The 20,548-nt window shown below is 50.5% G+C and overlaps 1 protein-coding gene across 1 annotated transcript; it reads right to left on the bottom strand.

Annotated features, from left to right (window-relative positions):
* Positions 1–227: 227 nt before the first annotated feature.
* On the bottom strand, positions 228–1,173 carry LOC120747607 (olfactory receptor 14J1-like). Its single transcript, XM_040053625.2, has one exon. The coding sequence runs from the start codon at positions 1,158–1,160 to the stop codon at positions 228–230; it is 933 nt and encodes a 310-aa protein (XP_039909559.1). The 5' UTR covers positions 1,161–1,173.
* Between the last annotated feature and the right edge of the window lie 19,375 nt (positions 1,174–20,548).

A 20,548-nucleotide genomic window follows, 5' to 3' on the forward strand; every position in this document is an offset into this window, starting at 1 on the left:
GGAGATCCTTTAGTTTATTTAAAGCCACTGAGAGAACAGCCCCTCATTGACACAGTCTGGGCCCAGCAAATATAGAGAGAATGAAAATGAGAAATGGCACAAACAATGGCCTTTTTTGTGGACAGTGTTTAAGAACTAAAACACAGGGATATAACCCCATACCCAAACCAACAAGAACTATGAAAGATTACTTTTATTAAAATTATTTGCAGAAACTGGCCAGCAATTTAATGTTTCTGAAATTGTCCAGTGACCAGTCTCCACACTGCAGCCTTGAGCTCCTGGTTCCTCAGGCTGTAGATGAGGGGGTTCAGGGCTGGAGGCACCACCGAGTACAGAACTGACAGTGCCAGATCCAGGGATGGGGAAGAGATGGAAGGGGGCTTCAGGTGGGCAAATGCTGCAGTACTGAGGAACAGGGAGACAACAGCCAGGTGAGGGAGGCAGGTGGAAAAGGCTTTGTGCTGTCCCTCCTCAGAGGGGATCCTCAGCACGGCCCTGAAGATCTGCACATATGAGAAAACAATGAACACAAAACAACCAAATGCTAAGGAGGTAGTTAAAATAGAAACCCCAAGTTCCCTGAGCTTGGAGTGTGAGCAGGAGAGCTTGAGGATGTGTGGCACTTCACAGAAGAACTGGCCCAGGACATTGCCATAGCACAGGGGCAGGGAAAATGCATTGGCTGTGTGCAGCAGAGCAGTGAGAAAACCACTGGCCCAGGCAGCTGCTGCCATGTGGGCACAAGCTCTGCTGCCCAGGAGGGTCCCGTAGTGCAGGGGTTTGCAGATGGACACGTAGCGGTCATAGCACATGACAGTCAGGAGGGAAACCTCTGCTGAAATGAAAAACAGAAACAGAAATAGCTGTGCAGCACATCCTGTGTAGGAGATGTTCCTGGTGTCCCAGAGGGAATTGTGCATGGCTTTGGGGACAGTGGTGAGGATGAAGCCCAGGTCGGTGAGGGCCAGGTTGAGCAGGAAGAAGAACATGGGCGTGTGCAGGAGGTGGCCGCAGGCTACGGCGCTGATGATGAGGCCGTTGGCCAGGAGGGCAGCCAGGGAGATGCCCAGGAAGAGGCAGAAGTGCAGGAGCTGCAGCTGCCGTGTGTCTGCCAATGGCAGCAGGAGGAAGTGGCTGATGGAGCTGCTGTTGGACATTTGCTTTCTCCAGACATTGATACCTTTTGCAGGAGAAAACACAATGACAGCTGAGGAGAGATTTCTCTTAGAAGAGTCAAAGCCCTTTCTCACAGACCATTCCCTGCCACTAAGCACCATCCCCCTTGTCTCGGTCTAGGAGAACTTCCTTCATCTTGGCTGCTGTAGCCCTGATTGCTGCTGGCCAATGCTCACTGAGGGGCCAGACCTGGTTCTGCAGGACACCTGGGAGTCAGCCCTGACCCCCAGTCAGTGCAGGGGAACAGTGAGGGCAGGGGCCAGTCCTGGTGGTTGAACTTGGACAAAGAATCTCCTCCTAAGGCACAGGAGCTGCCAGGGTGAAGGGATGGGGATTGCAGGAGGCAGAACAAGAGATTCTGCTGCACCTGGGGAGAACAGAGAGTCCAGTGAGGCAGGAGGATTGTAGGAGGCTTAGTGCAGACTGAGGGGAGCTGCTCTGTCCCTCTCTCCTGTTCTCAGCTGCCCTGGACTTGCACCTTTCTGAGCTCCAGTCCTTTGTTACCCTGGAAAGCCAGGAGACACTGCTGAGAGCAGAGGGATCCCTGGCACACAAAGTGGCTCCTGCCTTTCCCAAAGTCAGGGAGAGTTGGCTCATTCCCAGCCTGCCCTGCCCAGAGCTCCCCAGGGCAGAGGGAGCTGGGGCACCCCATTGCTGTGCTCAGCCTGCACAGGAGGAGAACAAGGGCTGGGCCTGAGCCTGCAGCTGGAACTGGCATTCCCAGAGAGTCCATCAGCACCTGGGCAAGGCAAGGAGAGAGAGAGCCAGGCCCTGAGGAAAAGCCTTTCCCTGCCCAGCCCTGCCCAGCCCCTGCCAGGCAGCAGCAGTGCAGGACAGTGGCCCTCAGGCCCTGGTCAGCAGGGAATGGGCACATGGCAGGAGAGATGCCCTTCATCTCTGGGGCTGCTCTGCCGGCCCAGGAGGGGACTGAGGGCCCTGAGCCCCCGGGCTGAGGGCTGTGCTGGCTGCGAGGGGACACAAGAGCTGTGCTGCTCAGGGCAGTGTGTGCCCTGCAGGGCAGGGCCGGCAGGTGCCACATCTCCCCTGCAGCAGGGCTTCCCTCAGCACTGCCTCCCTCCCTCCCTGCCCACGCCTCTGCTGCTGCAGCTGTCCCAGCCCGAGCTGTTCCTGTGGCCCCGGGCTCCTTCCCTGCCAGTGCTGCCAGAGCCCAGCCCAGCCCCTGGGCCAGCTCTGCCCTGCAGCTGCTCGGGGCTGCAGGGGTTAAAGAACAGCTCCCCCAGGCCTGGGCACCATGGAAAGGGGATGCTGGATGGATCTGGAGACTGGGGAGCTGGAGGCACTTGCTGAGGGTCCCAGGAAAATTATGTCATGTTTTAAGAGCCTCAGTCCCTGTTCTGCCCGGCACAGCTGAGTTTCCTTTCCCACCAAGTAGAGCCAGGGAAAAGTGGGAACACAGGTTCAGGAAAGAAGAGACTCAGGTAGGAAACTCCTGCCCTGAATGAGCTCATGAAAAATCCCCTCAGAAATGACCTGGGCATGATCTGGAGCTGTGAGCAGCCCTGGCCCACACAGCACCCTCTCCACAGCAGCAGGTCCTGCCCTGGCAGGAGTCACTCCTGGCACCCACAGCTCCCCTCCAGCATCCATGGGGAGCTCCCAGGCAGGCTGAGAGCTGCCCCTGGCAGGTGGCAGATCCCCTGGCCTGGCCAGGAGCCCTCAGGGCTGCAGCAGCTGCTCTGCACGACAGCCCTGGGCACCCCTGGCTGCAGCCCCAGCTTCAGCCCCTGCAGCCGTCCCTGGCAGCAGGAGCCGTCCTGCCCTGTCCCTCTGACGGTGCCCAAGGCAGCCCCGCTCTGGAGCACATCCTCCCCCAAAGCAGAAAGGGCAGCAGAGCCATCCTTACAGTCATGTCAGTCCTGTCCTGGGTCAGCTTGAGGAGATCCCTGCAGTCAGAGACTTACTGTGTCAGGAGTGGTGATGATTTCTCCATGAAGAAGCTCAGAATTTTCAAAAGGTGTGAAGATTTCTCTGTGAATAATCTCAGAATTGTCCTTCCAGTTTCTTTAAGCCTTTGTCAGCTTGACTGCTCTCAGGTAACTGCAGGCAGTGCCCTCAGCCCTGCTGGGCTGGGAGAGGAGCTGCTCCTCAGGAGAAATGTCTTTTTGAAGCTCTCCTTGATTGCCAGGAGCTGCCTCTGTGCCAGGAGCCCAGCCCAGCTCAGCAGCACAGACACAGCACCAGGACTTTAATGAGTCTCATGGGGCTTTGGTGTTGTTTACATCAGTCTCAGCCCTGAGAGTGTCTTCAAAAAACTTTTCAAGAACTCAAAATTAAGTTGGAACACTGAAATTTCTTGAAGTTTTAATGGATCCCACTGAGGGGCATGGCTGAGAAAGTGTCCCCAGGTTCCAGTTAGAGCAGAACACTGCAGGCAGTGATGACAGGTGGGGACAAACAAGGCAAAGGTGTCTCTGATGCTGAGCAAACCTGGATGTGTTTCAGGAATGCAAAGGGCCAAGGCCTGAGCCCCAGCCCCTGCCAAGGCAGATCCTGTCCCTCCCTCAGTGCTCAGGGCTCTTCCCGGGACACTGGGATGTGGGGATGTGCAATGCCAAGGGCAGCACCATGGGGCGGCCCCTGCCAGGCTGCTGAGCAGGGACAAGGAGGCAATGAGGCCCCAGGCCTGCCAGGGTCACTTGTCTCCTGCTCATGGCTCAGGCCCAGGGCCAGCAGCCATGGCCCAAGTGCTGCAGGAGTTGGCTGTGTCAGGGCCTTTCAGCTGCTGCCCATCCCTGTGCCCTCTCCAGCCCAGGCTGTCCTACGGTGTCCATGCCCTGTGCCTCTGTCCCTGCAGGCTGTCGTCATCCCCCGGCTGCCCCACCTCGCTGGCCCCTTCCTTTGCTGACAGCTCTGCGTCCTGCCTGCCTCTGCCTGAGCACACAAAGCCTTGGGCTGCTCCAGGCTCCTTCTTGGGGATGTGTTGCACCACAGCCCAGCCCTGGGACAGAAATTCCTTTCTCTCTGTTCCCAGCCTGGGCATCCCCAGTTGCCCTTTGCACTAATTTTTTACTTTTCTGGCTTTTCTCTGCTATTTCAAAAGGATCCACTATCTCTGAAAGCAGCCTTCAATCCCACCCAGGGTTCTCCCCTGCTCTCCTCCGTCTCCCTCCACTGAGCAAAGAGCTTTAGGCCACAAACACCTGGACAAGAAGGATGGTTCTTTTCTACAGGAAGAAAGCCACAGAACCCCAGGGTTTTGAAGGCAGATAGGAAGCACTCACTAGAGGCCAAGGCAAGGCCCAAGCTGTCTGTCCTTACAGCTTTTGTCTGAAAGGAACCCTTGGATACATGGGGAGTTCTGGAGGTGGAATTCCATTTCAGCTGTGGGTGTCTGGACCAGAATGACAGTTCTTCTCTACAGGAAGGGATGGGCAGAGCCCCAGTGTTTCACAGGCAGATGAGAGCTGGCTCTCAGGAAGCCACGGGAACCTAGAGAATTCTGTCAGTTTTTTTCTGGAAGCTATCCTTGGATTCAGATATTTTTGAGGCAGATTCCCAGCTTTGGCCATAGATGCCTGGACTTGAAAGATGTTTTCTCCGGAAGAAAGAAAGAAGGAAGAGAAGCATGGTCCCCCAGTATTTTGAAGGCAGATGAGGGGTGGCCCCCAAGAGGCCAAGACCAGCCAGAGTTGTCTGTCCTGGCGGGTTTCAAATTGGGAACAATCCTTGGATATAAATAAATTTGGAGGTAGAATCATAACTTTGGCCATGGGAACCTGGATGAGTTCTTTCCCACAGGAAGGAAAGCATGGAACTCTAGGGGTTCAGAGACAGATGAGGACAGCCCTCAACATGCCAAGGTCATTTGGACCAGTCAGGCAGCCCCCAGGAGGCCAAGCCAAGCAGACCTGTTCTATGCTGGGGCCCTGCAGCATCACTATTGTCCCTTGGTTCCATGAAGCCCCGTAGTATCAGAACAGATCTTTGTTTCCATGAGGCCCAGAAATATCACAGTGATCTCCTTGGATCCACAGTGTCACAATGGTCCCTTAATCCATGAGACCTGGCAGTGTCACAATGGTTTCCTTGGTTCTATGAGGCCCTGTGATGACACATGGTTCCATGGAGACTCAGAGTTCCAGAATGGTCTCATTGCTCTCATGAGGCCCTGCAGTGTCACAATGGTCTCCTGGGTTCCACAACGTCCTGCAGAGCCCCTTGATTCAATGAGGTCTCAAAGTGCAATAATAGTCTCCAGGATTCCATGAGGCCTTACAGTGTCACAGGGGCACCTTGGATCCCTGAGGCCCTGAAGTATGGAAAGGCCCCTTGATTCCATTGGGCCCTTCACTGTTACATGAGTTCTTAGTTCCATGGAGCCCTGCAGTGTCACAATGGTCTCCTTGGTTCCATGGTGCACAGTGTCACAATGGTCTCCTTGGTTCTACAAGTCCCCAGAGTGTCACAATGGCCCCTTGCTGCCATGAGGCCGTGCAATGTCACAATGGTCTCATTGCTTCCATGAGGCCCTGCAGTTCCACAGGGGCCCTTTGGTGTCACAAGGCCTTGAAGTGTCACAATAGTCTCCGCAGGTTCCCCCACCGGTTCACAACGGTCTCCTTGTTTCCACAGTCAGAATGTCCCTGTGGTCTCATGTAGCCCAACAACATCACTATGATCCCCTTGATTCCATGATGCCTTGCTGTGCTACAATGACCCATTGGTTATACAGGGCCCTACAGTGTCACAATGGACTTTTGGCTCCATGAGCTTTCATACTGCCAACAACAGTCTCCTTGGTTCCACAGTGCCACAAGGGACCATTTGTTCCATGAGGTTCAGTGGTGTAACATGGACACCATGATCCCATGAGGTTCTGCAGTGTCACAATGGATTCCTTGGTTCTGCAGCCCTGCTGTGTCACAATGGACCTGTAGTTCCATGGGGTTCCGTAGCGTCACCATGGTCTCTTTGGTTCCACAAGGCCTTGCTGTGCCACAATGATCCCTTGGTTCCATGAGGTTCTGTACTGTACACAGATTCTCCTTGGTGTGGGAGGACAGATTGAAAAGAGAATAGAGATAGTGCTGAAGGCAATCTCACCCCTGATAAATTGCAGCTGTAGTAATTCCCAAGAGTGGGAACAGCCTTGCCCTTAATAGATCCCAGCTATGTCCAATGAGAATGAGTGTTATAACACATTGAGTTGGCTGGGCAAGAGTCTTTTGGAGTGTGCAGGCTGTGCTGTGAGGAAGAAGGGTCAAATAGGCATGTGAGCGACAGAGAGGGTCTGGTGCTCATTCAAGGGACAGGAAAGATTTAGCCAGTCCTGCAGGAGGAAGAGAGAAGGAGCCAGAAGGCTGTGTGGAGCTGCCTGTGGGTAGGCTACAGAGAGAAAGCTGTAAGAGGTTTTAGATAATAAGAGAGTGACACCTGTGTCAGTCGAGGCTCCACTGTCAACTGGTGCCCCCTAAGAGGACAGGGCAGCAATGAATGGTGACCCTGACATGATCCTGGCTGATGACTACAGACCAGTGAGACAGTGAGATGGTGGAACACAGCTGAACTGACCCAGGTTGGTCAAGAGCCTGAAGATCAGAGCAGGTGAAGAGAGTCTGAGAGCAAAATAGGGAGACCTGAGAGCCTAAAAATGCAGATGAATTGCAGCCAGGTGGATCTGAGAGCTTGAAAGCAATGTAGGCAGAACTGAGAGCCCAAGAGTCTGAATAACTTATGAGACACTGGCCCCAAGGTATGGCCGCAGTTTGTGGGATCCTGGGGCAGCACATGCCAGTGTTCACGGCAGCAATGCGTAGCTAGAAGTGGCAGCAGAGCTTTGAGAAGGTGGAGTCGGAGCGGAACAAAGGGAATGTAAGAAAAGCTTGGAGTGAGCAACTAACGCAAAAAAAAATGGAGGTGACCAAACTCAAAGAGAAGAAACATCATGAAAATGAGTTGGGAACTGTACGAGGGAAAGCGTTGAAAAGAACTATACAAGAAGGAGAGTAACAGCAAGCAGAGATGTTGCTTCAGCCAACAGAAGAACTGAAATTGCAGAAGACAAAAGCAACAAAAACTGGAAAAGGAGCAAGAGAATTTACTAAAGCGGCAGTGGGAGATAGAGACAGATTAGTTTTATTATTCAGTTCAATGTGTTTATTTGCTGGTGAAACATACATATTGTAATCAAAAGTTAAGTTTCCATAGGCATAGATATCAGTAGGCATAAGAACAAAAGCGAATATCCCATGTAAGAGAATGATGTTCTATACTGTTAAGAACAAAACTAAACCAAAACGAACAGAACTAAACCAAATCAAACAAAGAAGAGTGAGTTAACAATTACAGAGAAAGGAACAGAAAAGGTAGTTCTCCCACTGTAAACTTTCGCTCTGAGTCTACATTTCAAATAACACAGTTGTTCCATCTGCAGGAGGATTTCTCCTCAGGAGAAATGTCTTTTTGAAACTTTTCTTTGTTGCCAGAGCCCGGCCCAGCTCAGCAGCACAGACACAGCACAAGGACTTTAATGAGCCTCTCATGGATTTGGTGTTGTTTACATTCAACTTCGTCCCTGAGAGAATGTTCAAAAACTTCCCAAGAAATCAAAGTTAAATTGAAACATTGAAGTTTCCTAAAGTTTTAATGGGTCCCAGAGAGCAACCTGACTGGGGAAAGTTTCCCCAAGTTCCAGTTAGAGCAGAACACTGCAGGCAGTGATGACAGGTGGGGACAAACAAGGCAAAGGTGTCTCTGGTGCTGAGCAAACCCAGATGTGTTTCAGGAATGCAAAGGGCCAAGGCCTGAGCCCCAGCCCCTGCCAAGGCAGATCCTGTCCCTCCCTCAGTGCTCAGGGCTCTTCCCAGGACACTGGGATGTGGGGATGTGCAATGCCAAGGGCAGCACCATGGGGCGGCCCCTGCCAGGCTGCTGAGCAGGGACAAGGAGGCAATGAGGCCCCAGGCCTGCCAGGGTCACTTGTCTCCTGCTCATGGCTCAGGCCCAGGGCCAGCAGCCATGGCCCAAGTGCTGCAGGAGTTGGCTGTGTCAGGGCCTTTCAGCTGCTGCCCATCCCTGTGCCCTCTCCAGCCCAGGCTGTCCTACGGTGTCCATGCCCTGCGCCTCTGTCCCTGCAGGCTGTCGTCATCCCCCGGCTGCCCCACCTCGCTGGCCCCTTCCTTTGCTGACAGCTCTGCATCTTGCCTTTCTCTGTCTGGGCACACAACGCCTTGGGCTTGATACCAAAAGGGTAATTCCATTTCTACCCTGGCTGTGAAGTTTTAGCCGAGAAACCAGTCACATAAAGGGGCTGTTTTTCATGTGAGGATGGTTGGAAGACAAAAAGAAGACATCTGGCTCGAGTGTAGTGATAGAAAAAACCAAGGAGTGAGTCTGGGAAGTTCAAGTGCCTTTTATGGATATGTGTAGATATGAATACACATTTATGAGTGACTGTATGTAAGCAACACCCTGGTAGAATTACATGTTCATGTAAGGTTAGGCATTACCCCGCTTGATCTGAGGTCCAAATCAAGGACACCCTTCTAAATAGCAAATTAGTGTTGAGTCTTATTCTGGTATTTCAGATATTTGATGATGACAGGGCCTCACAGAACCAAGGTCTCTTACAGTGACACTGTGCAAACTCATGGAACAAAAGGTCCATTTGGACACAGCGGAACCTCATGGAACTAAAATCCATTTTGGCACTTTGGGGCCACACTGAAGCAATGGTTCCCTGTGATACTGCAGTTCCAAGGAGACCACTGTGACAATGAGAAACCTCTTGGAACCAAGGAGCCATTTCTGACACGGCAAGGCCTCGTGGAACCATGGGTCCATTGTGACACTGCAGAGCCTCACAGAACCAAGGTGACCATGGTATAGTACAGAACCTCATGGAACCAAGGGTGCATTATTAATGTGTGTGGCCCCATGGAACCATGAGCCACTGTGACACAGTGTGGCCACATGGAACCAAGGGGCCATTGTGACACTGAGGATCCAAGGAGCCCATTGTGACTGAGGAACCTCATGGAACCAAGAATCACTGTTACTCTGTGGATGGAGCCCTATGGAACCAAGGGGACCACAGTGACATTGGGGGGCCTCATGGAACAATGGAGACTCTTCTGACACTTTGGGACCCACTGGAACCAAGGGGCCATTATAGCATGGCAGGGCCTTCAGTAGTGGATGGAGAAGTGGATCTTCTGCAAATCAACCCCAGAGCCGGACACAGGGACAAGGGGCTGGGCTGTGTGACCAGGACATCAAGGATGTGCATGATCCAGATCACTGTGGCCTGGCTTGGGTTCCCCAGGGCAGGAAAGATGTCTGGCAGCTGCAGCAGGGTTAGGGAAGGGCCCCAAGGTGGGGCTAGAGCCCTTGGCTGTGAGCAGAGGCTGAGGGAGCTGGGCTTGTCCAGCCCAGAGCAGGGAAGGCTGAGGGGCTCCTCATGCCAGCCTGGCAGTGCCACCGAGGAGGTGATGGAGAACTGAGAGCCAGGCTCTTCACTGGGGGCCTGGTGGGAGACAAAAGACAGTGGATGGAAGAGGCAAGAGGGGAGCTTCAGCCAGGACAGGAGGAGATAAAATGAGTCAGGATAGTTTCAGCATTTCCTCCCCACGAAAAGCAGCCTGCCCCCCTTCTCCATCCACCACTGACAGCTTTGCATATAGGGCACTGTTGGAGCTGTTTTGACCTCCAGTCCAGGCAGAGCATCCTGATACAACACCTTGATTGTACATATCTATCTGAGTATCGTCTTTGTTGAAAACTGGTATTGCAGAGAAATCCCTTGTGGATGGGGGATGGGGGATGGACATGCAGCTGGGACATAGCACAGAAAGCTGAAGACAGAATTGTGGTGGGTATGAAATAGCATCATGTTCAACTTTTGTTTGTTTGCAATGAAGAGAAACTGTCCTCAGCTGCTCTGAGTCCCAGGGACTGGATGAGGGAAATGGTGGGGTGGGGGTAGGGACAAAGTGTGATTGATTGTCAGCCATGAAGGGTCTTGATTTTCAGATCTATTTGCACTGCATTAGGAGGTGCTGGGGATCAATATCAACTGGAGATGGCTGATATCAATCTATAAACAGGAAAAGAAACCTAAACAGGAAAAACAATTATTTCTTTATTGTTTTTAATATAGTACATTCACTTTGAATACACTCCTGAAATCGGTCTAATTAACTACAGAAGAGTTGAAAACCTCAGTTATTCCCAGGGGCTTGTCGTGTTTGGGTGTTTTCACCAAATGTTAATGAGTTTTTTTCAATGAATATCTCCACTGAAGAACTCACAAAAGATGAGGCCTCTGGAAAATGAAAATTCATCACCCTCCTTCAAGTCACTGAGGATCCATTCTCATTTGAGCAGGAATGAACAGAAATGGGCACAGCTTTCTGGTTGCTCCAGCTTTGGGATGGGCCCTGGGCCTGGAGCAGGAACAGCTCCTGAGGGCCACAAGGCCGGGGCTGTTGTGCTGGCCTGGGCAGATGGGATGGCAGCAGGGGCTGCAGAGCTCTCAGGATGTCCTGGAGAGGAGAGCAGGGCACCCAGGGAGCCTCCTTTTGCCTTGGCGAGGCACCTTCCCCCATGGCTGGGGCTGAGCCCTCTCTGAGCTGCAGCTGCTGCTGTGCCCTTCCGAGGGGCTGAGGCCGTGGGGCCCCTGCCCAGAGCAGCCTGCCCTGAGCAGAGCTGTGGGGCCAGAGCCGGCTGGGCTGTGCTGGGGAGAGGCCCTTGGTGCTGCAGAGAGCTCAGGGCAGCTGGCAGAGCTTGGAGGGAGCTGGGCTGGGCTGAGAGAGCCTGGCACAGAAACCATCAGTGTCCATCTCAGCCTGTGCGAGCGTGCAGGGGCAGGACTCAGCCCAGGCCTTGTGGGGCAGGGCCAGCGCCTGTGGAAGGCATTGAAAACAGGCAAGTGGCCCAGAGAGGAGGCTGCTCTGTGCCCTTGGTGGCATGGACAGAGCAGGGAGGGGGCCCAGGACATTTGTCACTGCCAGCCTCTGTCCCCAGCCATTGCCAGCCCTGGCTGCTCAGCCCAGGTTTGCGGGGCAGTTTGGCTGTGGCCCAGCTCCATCCTCCTGCGGGGCTCAGGGCCTGTTCCCGGCCATGGCCAGCCCTGCCCGGTCTCTCTGCTGGCCCAGAGCCCGGCAGAGCCCGGGGCAGGGCTGTCTGTGCAGCCCCACAGGTGCCACGGGCTGTGCAGGAGCTGGCAGAGGCTGCCCAGCAGGGAGGCCATGGGGCACAGAGCCCCAAGGCTGCTGTGGGCACCACGGCACAGGGGCCGTTCCCACCCGCAGTGCTCCTGTCCTGCCCTGGGCCTGCACAGGGGCTGTGGCACCATGGCTGGGCCAGCGCGGCACAAAGGGGCCACGCAGCCGCTGCCGGGGCTGACAGCAAGGCCAGGCACAGACAAGGAATTGCTGGGCATTGCCTGGGCTGGGCAGGGCTGACTGTGGGAAGGGCAGAGCTCAGCCACTTGCTTCCATGAGGCCCATCGTGTCACAATGGCCCCTTGGTTCCATGAGACCCTGTAGTGTCATAATGATCTCCTTGGCTCTGCAGTGTCACAGTCGGACTCCTGGTTACATGAGACCCCAAAGTGTCACAATGGATCCTTGTTTCCATAAGGTCTCACTGTGTCACCATATTCTCATCAGGTCAATCAGGCTCCACAGTGTCCCAATGGTCTACTTGGCTCTGCAGTTATAAAATGGCCCTTGGTTCCATGAGGCCCTGCAGTGCCACACTGGCCCTTGGTTATACAAGACCCCACAGTGCCACAAGGATGCCTCTGCTTTCACAAGGCCCTGAAGTGTCAAAATGGCCCCTTGGTTCCTTGAGGCCTCAAAGTGTCACAATGGCCCCTTGCTTCCATGGGACACCCCAGTGTCACAAGGGTCTCCTTGGTTCCTCAGTGTGACAATGCACCCTTGGTTACAGGAAGCCCTGCAGTGTCACAATGGACATTTGCAGGGCTGGAGCACCTCTGCTCTGGAGCCAGGCTGAGAGAGCTGCAGCTGTTCAGCCTGGGCACCAGAAGGCTCCAGGGAGACATTAGAGCCCATTCCAGCACCTAAAGGGGCTTTGAGAGAGCTGGAAAGGGACTTTGGACAAAGGCCTGGAGTGACCGGACAAGGGGGAATGGCCATGAGGGGAAGAAGGGCAGATTTAGATGGGATATTGAGAAGAAATTCTTCCCAGTGGGAGTGGTGATTCCCTGGCACAGGTTACCCAGAGAGGCTGCAGACTCCCCACCTCTGGAGGTGTTCAAGGCCAGGTTGCATGGAGCAATCTGGTCCAGTGGAAGGTGTCCCTGCCCATGGCAGGAGATTGGAGCTGGATGATCTTTAGGATTCCAACCCAGGCCATTCCGTGATCCTAGATTTGCCCCTCCATTACCTCATTGAGCAGCAGGTTGACATGTTCCTTTTGCAGCCATTTACTGCAAACACAGCAACTGAATTAACTTTGCTTTGGATGTTGCCTGCAGCCTCCATCAGCTCCAGCTGAGCTTTGGCTTTCCTAAACTTATGGATACACGTTCCCATCAGATTTCTGAATTCTTCCTCTCTAGCTTGCCCTCATTTTCACCTTCTGGTGGTTGTGTTGTGGCTCATCCCTGTCATTTATCCCTGAGGCAGCACAGTTCCCCTGCCCAGCACAGGCCCCACATTCCCCTCATCAGGCATGGTACAGCACAGGGTGTGTTTTGGGTGGGCAAATGTTCCCCACCAGAGTGTCCACACCAGACCTCAGTGTTGAGTTCCAACACCCACATCCCATGGCAGGGTTCACAGAGAGCCCTGCCCTAGGGTCTGCCAAGGGCTGGGTGAGGAGGGAGCCTGGGACAGGGTGGCTGAAATCATCAGGAGGAAGAAGATAACCAGAGAACAAATAGACCAACAAACTAGGGTGAGTTTCCAGGTCTGAAAGAGGCTGCTGGAAGAGGCCGGAGGGATGGTCAAAGCCCTGGGGCACCTTCTCAGACTGGCCATGCCACCAAGGCCACAGACCAACCTCCTCAGCGCTGCACCTGCCTGTGTGAGATCCCTGCCAGGGGACTGGCACAGCCCCACAAACCTGCTGGAATGTGTCCTGGCCCTGCAGAGTCACACAGCTCAGCTGACATGGGTGGGTTTTATCTCCTGGGAACTTCCCAGTCTCACCCAGCTTCTGTCCAGCTCTGCCCACCTCCCCTGCCCTAACCCCAGTCCAGCTCAGCCCAGCCCAGCCCAGCCCAGTCCAGCTCAGCCCAGCCCAGCAGCCAATTCTGAATGAGCCCCATGGTAGTGCCCTCTCTGGGGTGCTCCAGAGATGGGTGCACCTGATATGGGATATGAAAATTCAAGATTTTAGCGGCAGCTTTTGGTGATTTTGTAGAAGTAAAAAACCAGTTTGTACTGATAACACAGAGAAGATTAGCTATTAAGCTAGGCTGCTAGGTAGTTACTAGGTAGCTACTAACATATAGGTAAGATGTATAACGTTGAAACTTAGCAAAGCTGCACCTAGGCATTTGTCAAAAATTGATAAGGAAGAACTTTGTGGCTTGGGGGTCAGCAAGAACAAGGCTCCTGTTTTGGCCAGGGCAAACTGACCTGGGAACTAGCCAAATCCTTACTGTGCCTGCCCAGTCAAGAAGAGGACATTTGGAGGAAGACTATTTTACTTCATCAGAATACCCTGGCCCACGACCACCAGAGGGGACTCTGCAGCGGCAGGAATATCTTCTGGCTAATTTTAATACAAAGTGAGGTTAGGCGGACGTAGGTAATATATAGGTGTATTGTGAAATTGAATGCATACACTTCAAATGCATAATACTTCAAAAGATAGATAAGAGAAAGTCACCGGAGCACACACAGTTTGGAGGAAATGTCCCCCTCTGTGTCCCAGCTGGAAATTAAACATACCTGCTTTAGAATTTTCTAATTAAAGTCCTTATTCTACTCTTTATTTGGGGACCTCGATGGGACTTCAACTGGCTGCAGAAGCACTTGGGAGGCTGGACCCCCCCAAGGTGCACCCTGGATCTTTTCCAGAGGGGAATCTGCTCCCTGGCTGCTCCTGCAGGGAAAAAACAAGGACCTTCCACATGGCAGAGAAGGTATATTTTATTGACTATTAAGGGAGGGCACTGAAGCTAAACCAATAAGCTGGAAATGTTTGCACGAGGTTAAGTATCTGTCAGAGACATCTGGTATAGTAATTTTGGAAATATGGAAAAAGGGAATTTCTGGTGACCCCACTGGGTGGCCCCTGGCAGATGTAGGTGTAATCTGAGCAGAAACCAAGATATTACCAGTATTATTTATTACTTGGTTACTATACCATAAATATCCTGTAAAATTGTGTTTGTTTTAAGGTTTTGTTAATGAGTGGTGGGAAAAAGGCTTTCTGTAAGGTGATTTATGTAAGGTGATTTATGTGGGATGAAAAGCCAGTGATATATGCTGTGTGGGATATGTGGTTTTGATGTATTGCCTTTTGAAAGGAATTTTGGAGTTTTTGCACTAGCTGTATTCATTTTTGTGGAAACACTCCCCTCTTGTGACAACCAACTATAACTGCAATTGAGTTCCTGTTCTGTATTTGTGTGACTGTGATTGCTAAGTTTGAACATTTGATTGTGTGAATGAGATGTGCCAGCAGACACAGAGTGAGTGCAGAGCCCCGATCTGCGTTTCCTTCCCTGGGTGACCGGAACGGGCAGAGACAGGCAAAGCGTGGGAATACAGAGTGGGAGCACAGGAGAGTGTGCAGTGTCTGAGAGTGCTGTGCCTGAGTGTGTGGTGATTACTGTGTGTTTTATTGGGTGTTTTAAACGTGGCTAGATGAGTGGAGAGAACTCTTCTCCCTCAGTGGTTTGGACTTGACTTGTGGGAGTATGTGAATCGAGCACATTGCTGGGTAAAAACCAAAATAAATGAACAGGTTTTATTAGAAGGTGTATATAAGACCTCTGCAGGAAGGCTGGTAGCCTTGGATTGGAAACAACCTGCAGTAGAGGATCTGGATCTTCCAAGAGAGAGGAACTGGATAACTTGTTTCTGTGGAAATTCCAGGACAATTAACTTTTTGAGAGAGTGGCATCCTGTGTGGGTGTTAATATAGTGTAAGATTTGTACAAGGCATTGGTATTATTATTTTGTTAGGCAACAGAGTGTATGTACTTGAGTGTGAGCAAGAACAACACCTTAGGCAAGTGGATTTGGAACCCGAGATCTTAAAGTTTGTGTGTGGAAAGTCACATTTAGTACCTGAAACAGGGGGATTCCACCCCTGCAGATCCACTGGTTATAAAAATTAAGCTGGGAAAAGAGGTGGAGAAAGTGAAAATCATGGTGGATACAAGACCAACATATTCAGTTTTAAATAAAGCTTTACTGCCAGTGGGGAATGACTATGTTACAGTCCTGGTTTAGGGCAAATTTGGGAGGAAATCTCAGAATAAGGTCCCTCTGGGAAGCAAACCCAAATGTCCAATTGGTCTGGGAAAAAATCTCCTTAGAGAAAAGAGGAAAAAACTATTTATTTAACAAACATAGTGCCTACGAGCATAAAAAATGAATAATATGAAACAATTAAACCTCTCACCACTCTGAAGAGAGAGGCAAAATTGAGGAAAGTCCTTGCTGTAGGTTGTAGCTCAGCTCATTCGGTCTCTTATCAGTCCCTCTGATGCTGGAAAATGCTGTCCTGGGCCCCGGTGGGGTGAAGGTGCTGAGCTCCTGGTGCTCTTCTGGGTTTTCAGCCCACAGCAGGTTTAAACAGTCCCAAGAAAAAGGAAAAAACAGTCCAGGGACCTTCTCTGCCTCTAAAGCTAGCTAAAACTAACTAAAAGCACAGGAGATCCCTGTCCCGCTGTCTGTCCGTGCCTCAGATGAACACAGTCCAGGAGCCGGAATGCGGAGGAGTGAGTGCAGCTTCTGAAAACAAACTTGGCCCTTCTCTGTCTCCCTGCCTCGCTCTCAGAACCAGGCTTAAAGGTACAGAACACAATATCCAACACAAACAGAACAGACAGCTGGAGATACAAGTACCATAAAGTCACCCTAGGACAAGGGGGCAACTGGCCAGTCTAAAATAGCACATTTTTGTAAGCCATTATAATATAAAGATGGAAAACAATGGGAAATATGGGAAACAAAAGTTTTTATCCATGCCTAACTCCCCAGAGTCACTCTTAGGGAGAGATTTATTAGACAAATTATAGGCAACCATTTATTTAAAATTGGGAGATTACTCTAGAGGTCAATGATCAAAACTATGTAGTGTAGAGTATGGGCTTCCAATATATCAGGGAGAGGAAAAAATGAACCCCCAGTACAATTCAATCTTAAGGATGGGAAACAACTAGTTAGAATCAAAGAGTATCCCCTGGGAAAAGAGAATAGGGAAAGAATTAACTTGACAATTGAAAACTTCTTATAGTTGGGGTTCCTAAAGGCATGTCAGTCCGATTTTAACACTCCTACCTCTCCAAAACTTGATGGGTCATATCAAGTTGTACAGGATTTACGAGCTGTCAACAAGATAACTGAGGATCTTTACCCTGTAGTGGCAAAGCCATACACCTTGTTAACGTGTTTAACACCAGAGTTAACTTGGTTTACCGTTCTAGATTTAAAGGATACATACTTTTGCTTCTCTCACCATGAAGCCAGACAGAATTTTTTTGCATTTGAATGTGAAAACTCAGCTCACATGGACAGTGCTTCTGCAGAGGTTCAAAAATTCACCCTCCTTGTTCGGAGAACAACTTGCAAAAGACTTGGAATCCTGGGAAGCACCACCAGGAGAAGGGAAATTGTTGCAGTATGTAGATTACATCCTAATAGCTACTCCAACAGAAGAGGGGTGTGTGGCCTGGACAGTAAGCCTTTTAAATTTCCTGGGGCTTCAGGGGTACAGAGTATGGAAGAAAAAGGCTCAAGTGGTAAAGCAGAAGGTGATTTACCTGGGTTATGAGGTCAGTGCTGGACAATAGACTTTGGAAAAAGAGTGCACAGAGGTAATATGCCAAACCCTGAAACCCCAGACAATAAAGGATCAGAGAACCTTTTTGGGAATGATGGGGTAGTGCAAATTATGGATCTACAATTACAGGCTATTTGTGAAACCTCTGTATGCGCTCACTGCAAACTGAAACAAAGACCTCCAGTGGACAAAGGAAGCCACACCGGCCTTTGAACAACTAAAGGAAGCTCTCATGTCAGCTCCAGCTCTGGAACTTCCAGACGTGAGTAAACCATTCTTTCTCTTTTCCCATGAGAAACAGGGGATTGCCCTGGGAATACTGGCACAGGACCTGGGCCCATATCGAAGGGCAGTTGCTTACTTTTCTAAGCAGCTGGATGCAGCAGCCAAAGGACAGCCAGGTTGCCTTAGAGCTGTCGCAGCTGCGGTGCTGAACATCCAAGAAGCACGCAAGTTCACCTTGGGCCAGAAAATGACTGTGCTAGTGTCTCACACAGTGTCTGCAGTGTTGGAAGTAAAGGGTGGCCATTGGCTTTCCCTGTGGGATTGCCTGGCTCTTTCCTGCTCCAAGATCAGGGCAAATAAAACTCAGGAGATGTTTTTGAAGTCTCACTCTGAAATATATTATCCTTATCTATTACAAACACACAAGATGTGAGCTTTCTCTAACAAGTTGTCACGATCCGCTCGTACAAGCGGGGGTCGTGATGGTTCGTTTACTGATCTCAGAGTGCAAAACACAACACAGAGGGGATTTCAGCATTAAAACAAATGCACCTTTTATTGATTGACCATAGCAAATGCAATAGAGGGATTAAGAGTGAGAGAAAGAGATAGAGAAAGAGATAGAGGAAAGGGGGGGATATAGCTACCAAACGTGGAGACGGAGTCCTCGTGGTCCGGTCGATGGGTCCGCCCGTCACGTCGGGGAGAGTCTCTCTCTCAAAATCTCTGGTTAACTCAGGGGTTTTTATTATAGTCCTCAATCACAGGGGGGAACAGGTAAATCTACTGAAGCCACCAAGGGGGAACAGGTAGTCCATGTCCTTAGCAGTAAGCGAGAGCCATTGTCTTCTTGGTCCAACGATCACGCCTCCAGGCAAACATCTCGCTTCAGTTAAGTCAGTCCACACCCCCTGAATTAGGGTTGCAGGGGTCTCATGTCTCAGTCCTTGAGAGGGGCTTCATATAGGGGTCTCAATCTCAGTCCTTGGAAGGGGACTTTGATCTCTGTCTGTCACGGTGGTTGTGAAGCAGATGAAGGATTTTCCGTGGGGGACCACCAAAGTTACCCCAGAAAGTTCCCTTGGCCAAGAGGTGGGGAAATTCATAGGCTATTGTCATGAAGCAGGGACCGTGAAGCAGATGTAATCTTCAGGTACAGAACTACCATTACACTGCTCAAAGCCCGTGTACCGTGGCATGGTGACACAGGAAAATGCACCTGCAGACGATTGGCAAGCATCCACCTCGAGCAGGCCAGAACTGCAGTGGGGTCCTCAGGATCCTTATGACGATCGTGAGGCAAATGAGGGGAACTTCAGACAGACTCTTACACAAGTGGAGAAAGTGAGCTGAAATGGTGTCTATTCAAGGCTATTTAAGTCCCAGTTATCCAATAAACAGTTGACATCTATATTATTTATGCTTCTAATCCAGTTATAATCACCCAAAACACGCAATGCAGATTTCTTTCACCTGATTACAGAAAACCACCCAGATTTGTGAAGAAGAAGGTTAAGAAGAAGGACAAAGACAACACCCCAAATCCTCCATCTTGACTCACATGCACTACTATACACTAAAACCCCAAACTCTAAGCTTCTAGGACTCCCACATTTCCCCTCAGCAGTTCCTGAAATACCAAGCTATCATGATAGAGCAAGATAATGTAGAGATAGCCGTAACTAACATAGTCACCCCAACTTCTTTTCTCAGCGGAAATCAAGGGGAGCCGGTACATCATGACTGCCTGCTGACGATCAAAGCCACTTGCTCTAGCTGCCCAGATTTGAAGGACGCCCCTTTGGATGATGCAGAAACCTGGGTCACTGATGGGAGCAGTTATTTACATTGTCAGTGGAAAGCGACATGCTGGGTATGCTGTTACCACCTGCAGAAAGGCTTTTGAATTTGGACCCTTAGCAGCAGGTAGCTCTGCACAAAAGGCCAAGATAATTGTTTTAACCTGTGCCTTGGAATTAGCAAAGAAAAAGAGAATAAACATCTATATAGACTCAAGATATTCATTTGGGGTTGTACATGCATATGGAGCCATCTAAAAGGAAAAGAAACTGTTGAATTTGCAGGAGAAGAACATCACACATGCACAAGAGATAATGTGACTATTGGAAGCCGTCCAGATGCCTGAGAAGGTGGCAGTCATGCACATTAAGGCACACCAGAAGGTGAGCTCAGAACTGGAGAAAGGAAATGAGCTGGCAGACAGGGAGGCAAAAGAAGCAAGAGGTGAGAGAACAGTAGAAGGAGCCTTGATTCCAGATGGTTGGATTTCCCCCAAAGGTAAGCCAGCATATAATAAAGAAGACAGAAAACTAATTAAGGGCCAAGGGAGAACATATAACCAGGAGGGATGGGCTGTAGCAGCAGAAGGGAAGCTAGCTATCCCCTCCCATTTACTACAGTCACCAGTAAGGGAGGAACATAAGAAAACACACTGGGGAATTGATGCCTGGCATAACTATTTAACTGAAAAGATTACCTTTGTCCAAGTGACTCAAAATTGTGATTTTTGCCTCCAGACTAAACCAAATAATACCCCCAATCCAAAACCTGGGCAAATTGGAAAAGGTCATGGGCCTGGGAAGCAGTGAAAAATTGACTTTTCAGAAATTCCAAGAAAAGCAGGGTATTGATATTTTTTGGTACAAACCGATACCATTTCAGGGTGGCCAGAAGCTTTCCCCACAAGGACAGCTAAAGCTCGAGAGGTAACAGTATCCTCAGAGAGAGGACCACATTTTATTTCAAAAATAGTGTAGCTAGGGATTATTTACCCTGGCCTCAATCATTCCCACTGGCATTGCTGCGAATTCAGACTAAACCCAGAACAAAAGAAAAGTTCAGTCCTTTCCTTTATGGAAGACCATGTAGGGTACAGAAAGGAATATCCTCCCAGACTGGGGAGGAAACACTGACCACCTTCATGGTGACCTTGAGTCAGCAACTCAGAAACACTGAAAAACATGAGGGTAGAACTCAAAGCAGAGGGTTGGATGAGCCAGTGCATTGTCGGGGGATTTCCCCGACATTCAGGTGATTTTAGAGTCTTTCGCCCTCTGCAAAGCTCTGTGCCAAACGGATGAAAGAGACGTAGTCTTCAGGTTCTGATTTTTCAAGGTTGCATGCTTCGTTTATTTCTCTTATCTTACGATTTTCTCAGTGCCCAACAAGA

Source organism: Hirundo rustica, unplaced genomic scaffold (assembly GCF_015227805.2).
Source record: "Hirundo rustica isolate bHirRus1 unplaced genomic scaffold, bHirRus1.pri.v3 scaffold_102_arrow_ctg1, whole genome shotgun sequence".
NCBI classification, from domain to species: domain Eukaryota; kingdom Metazoa; phylum Chordata; class Aves; order Passeriformes; family Hirundinidae; genus Hirundo; species Hirundo rustica.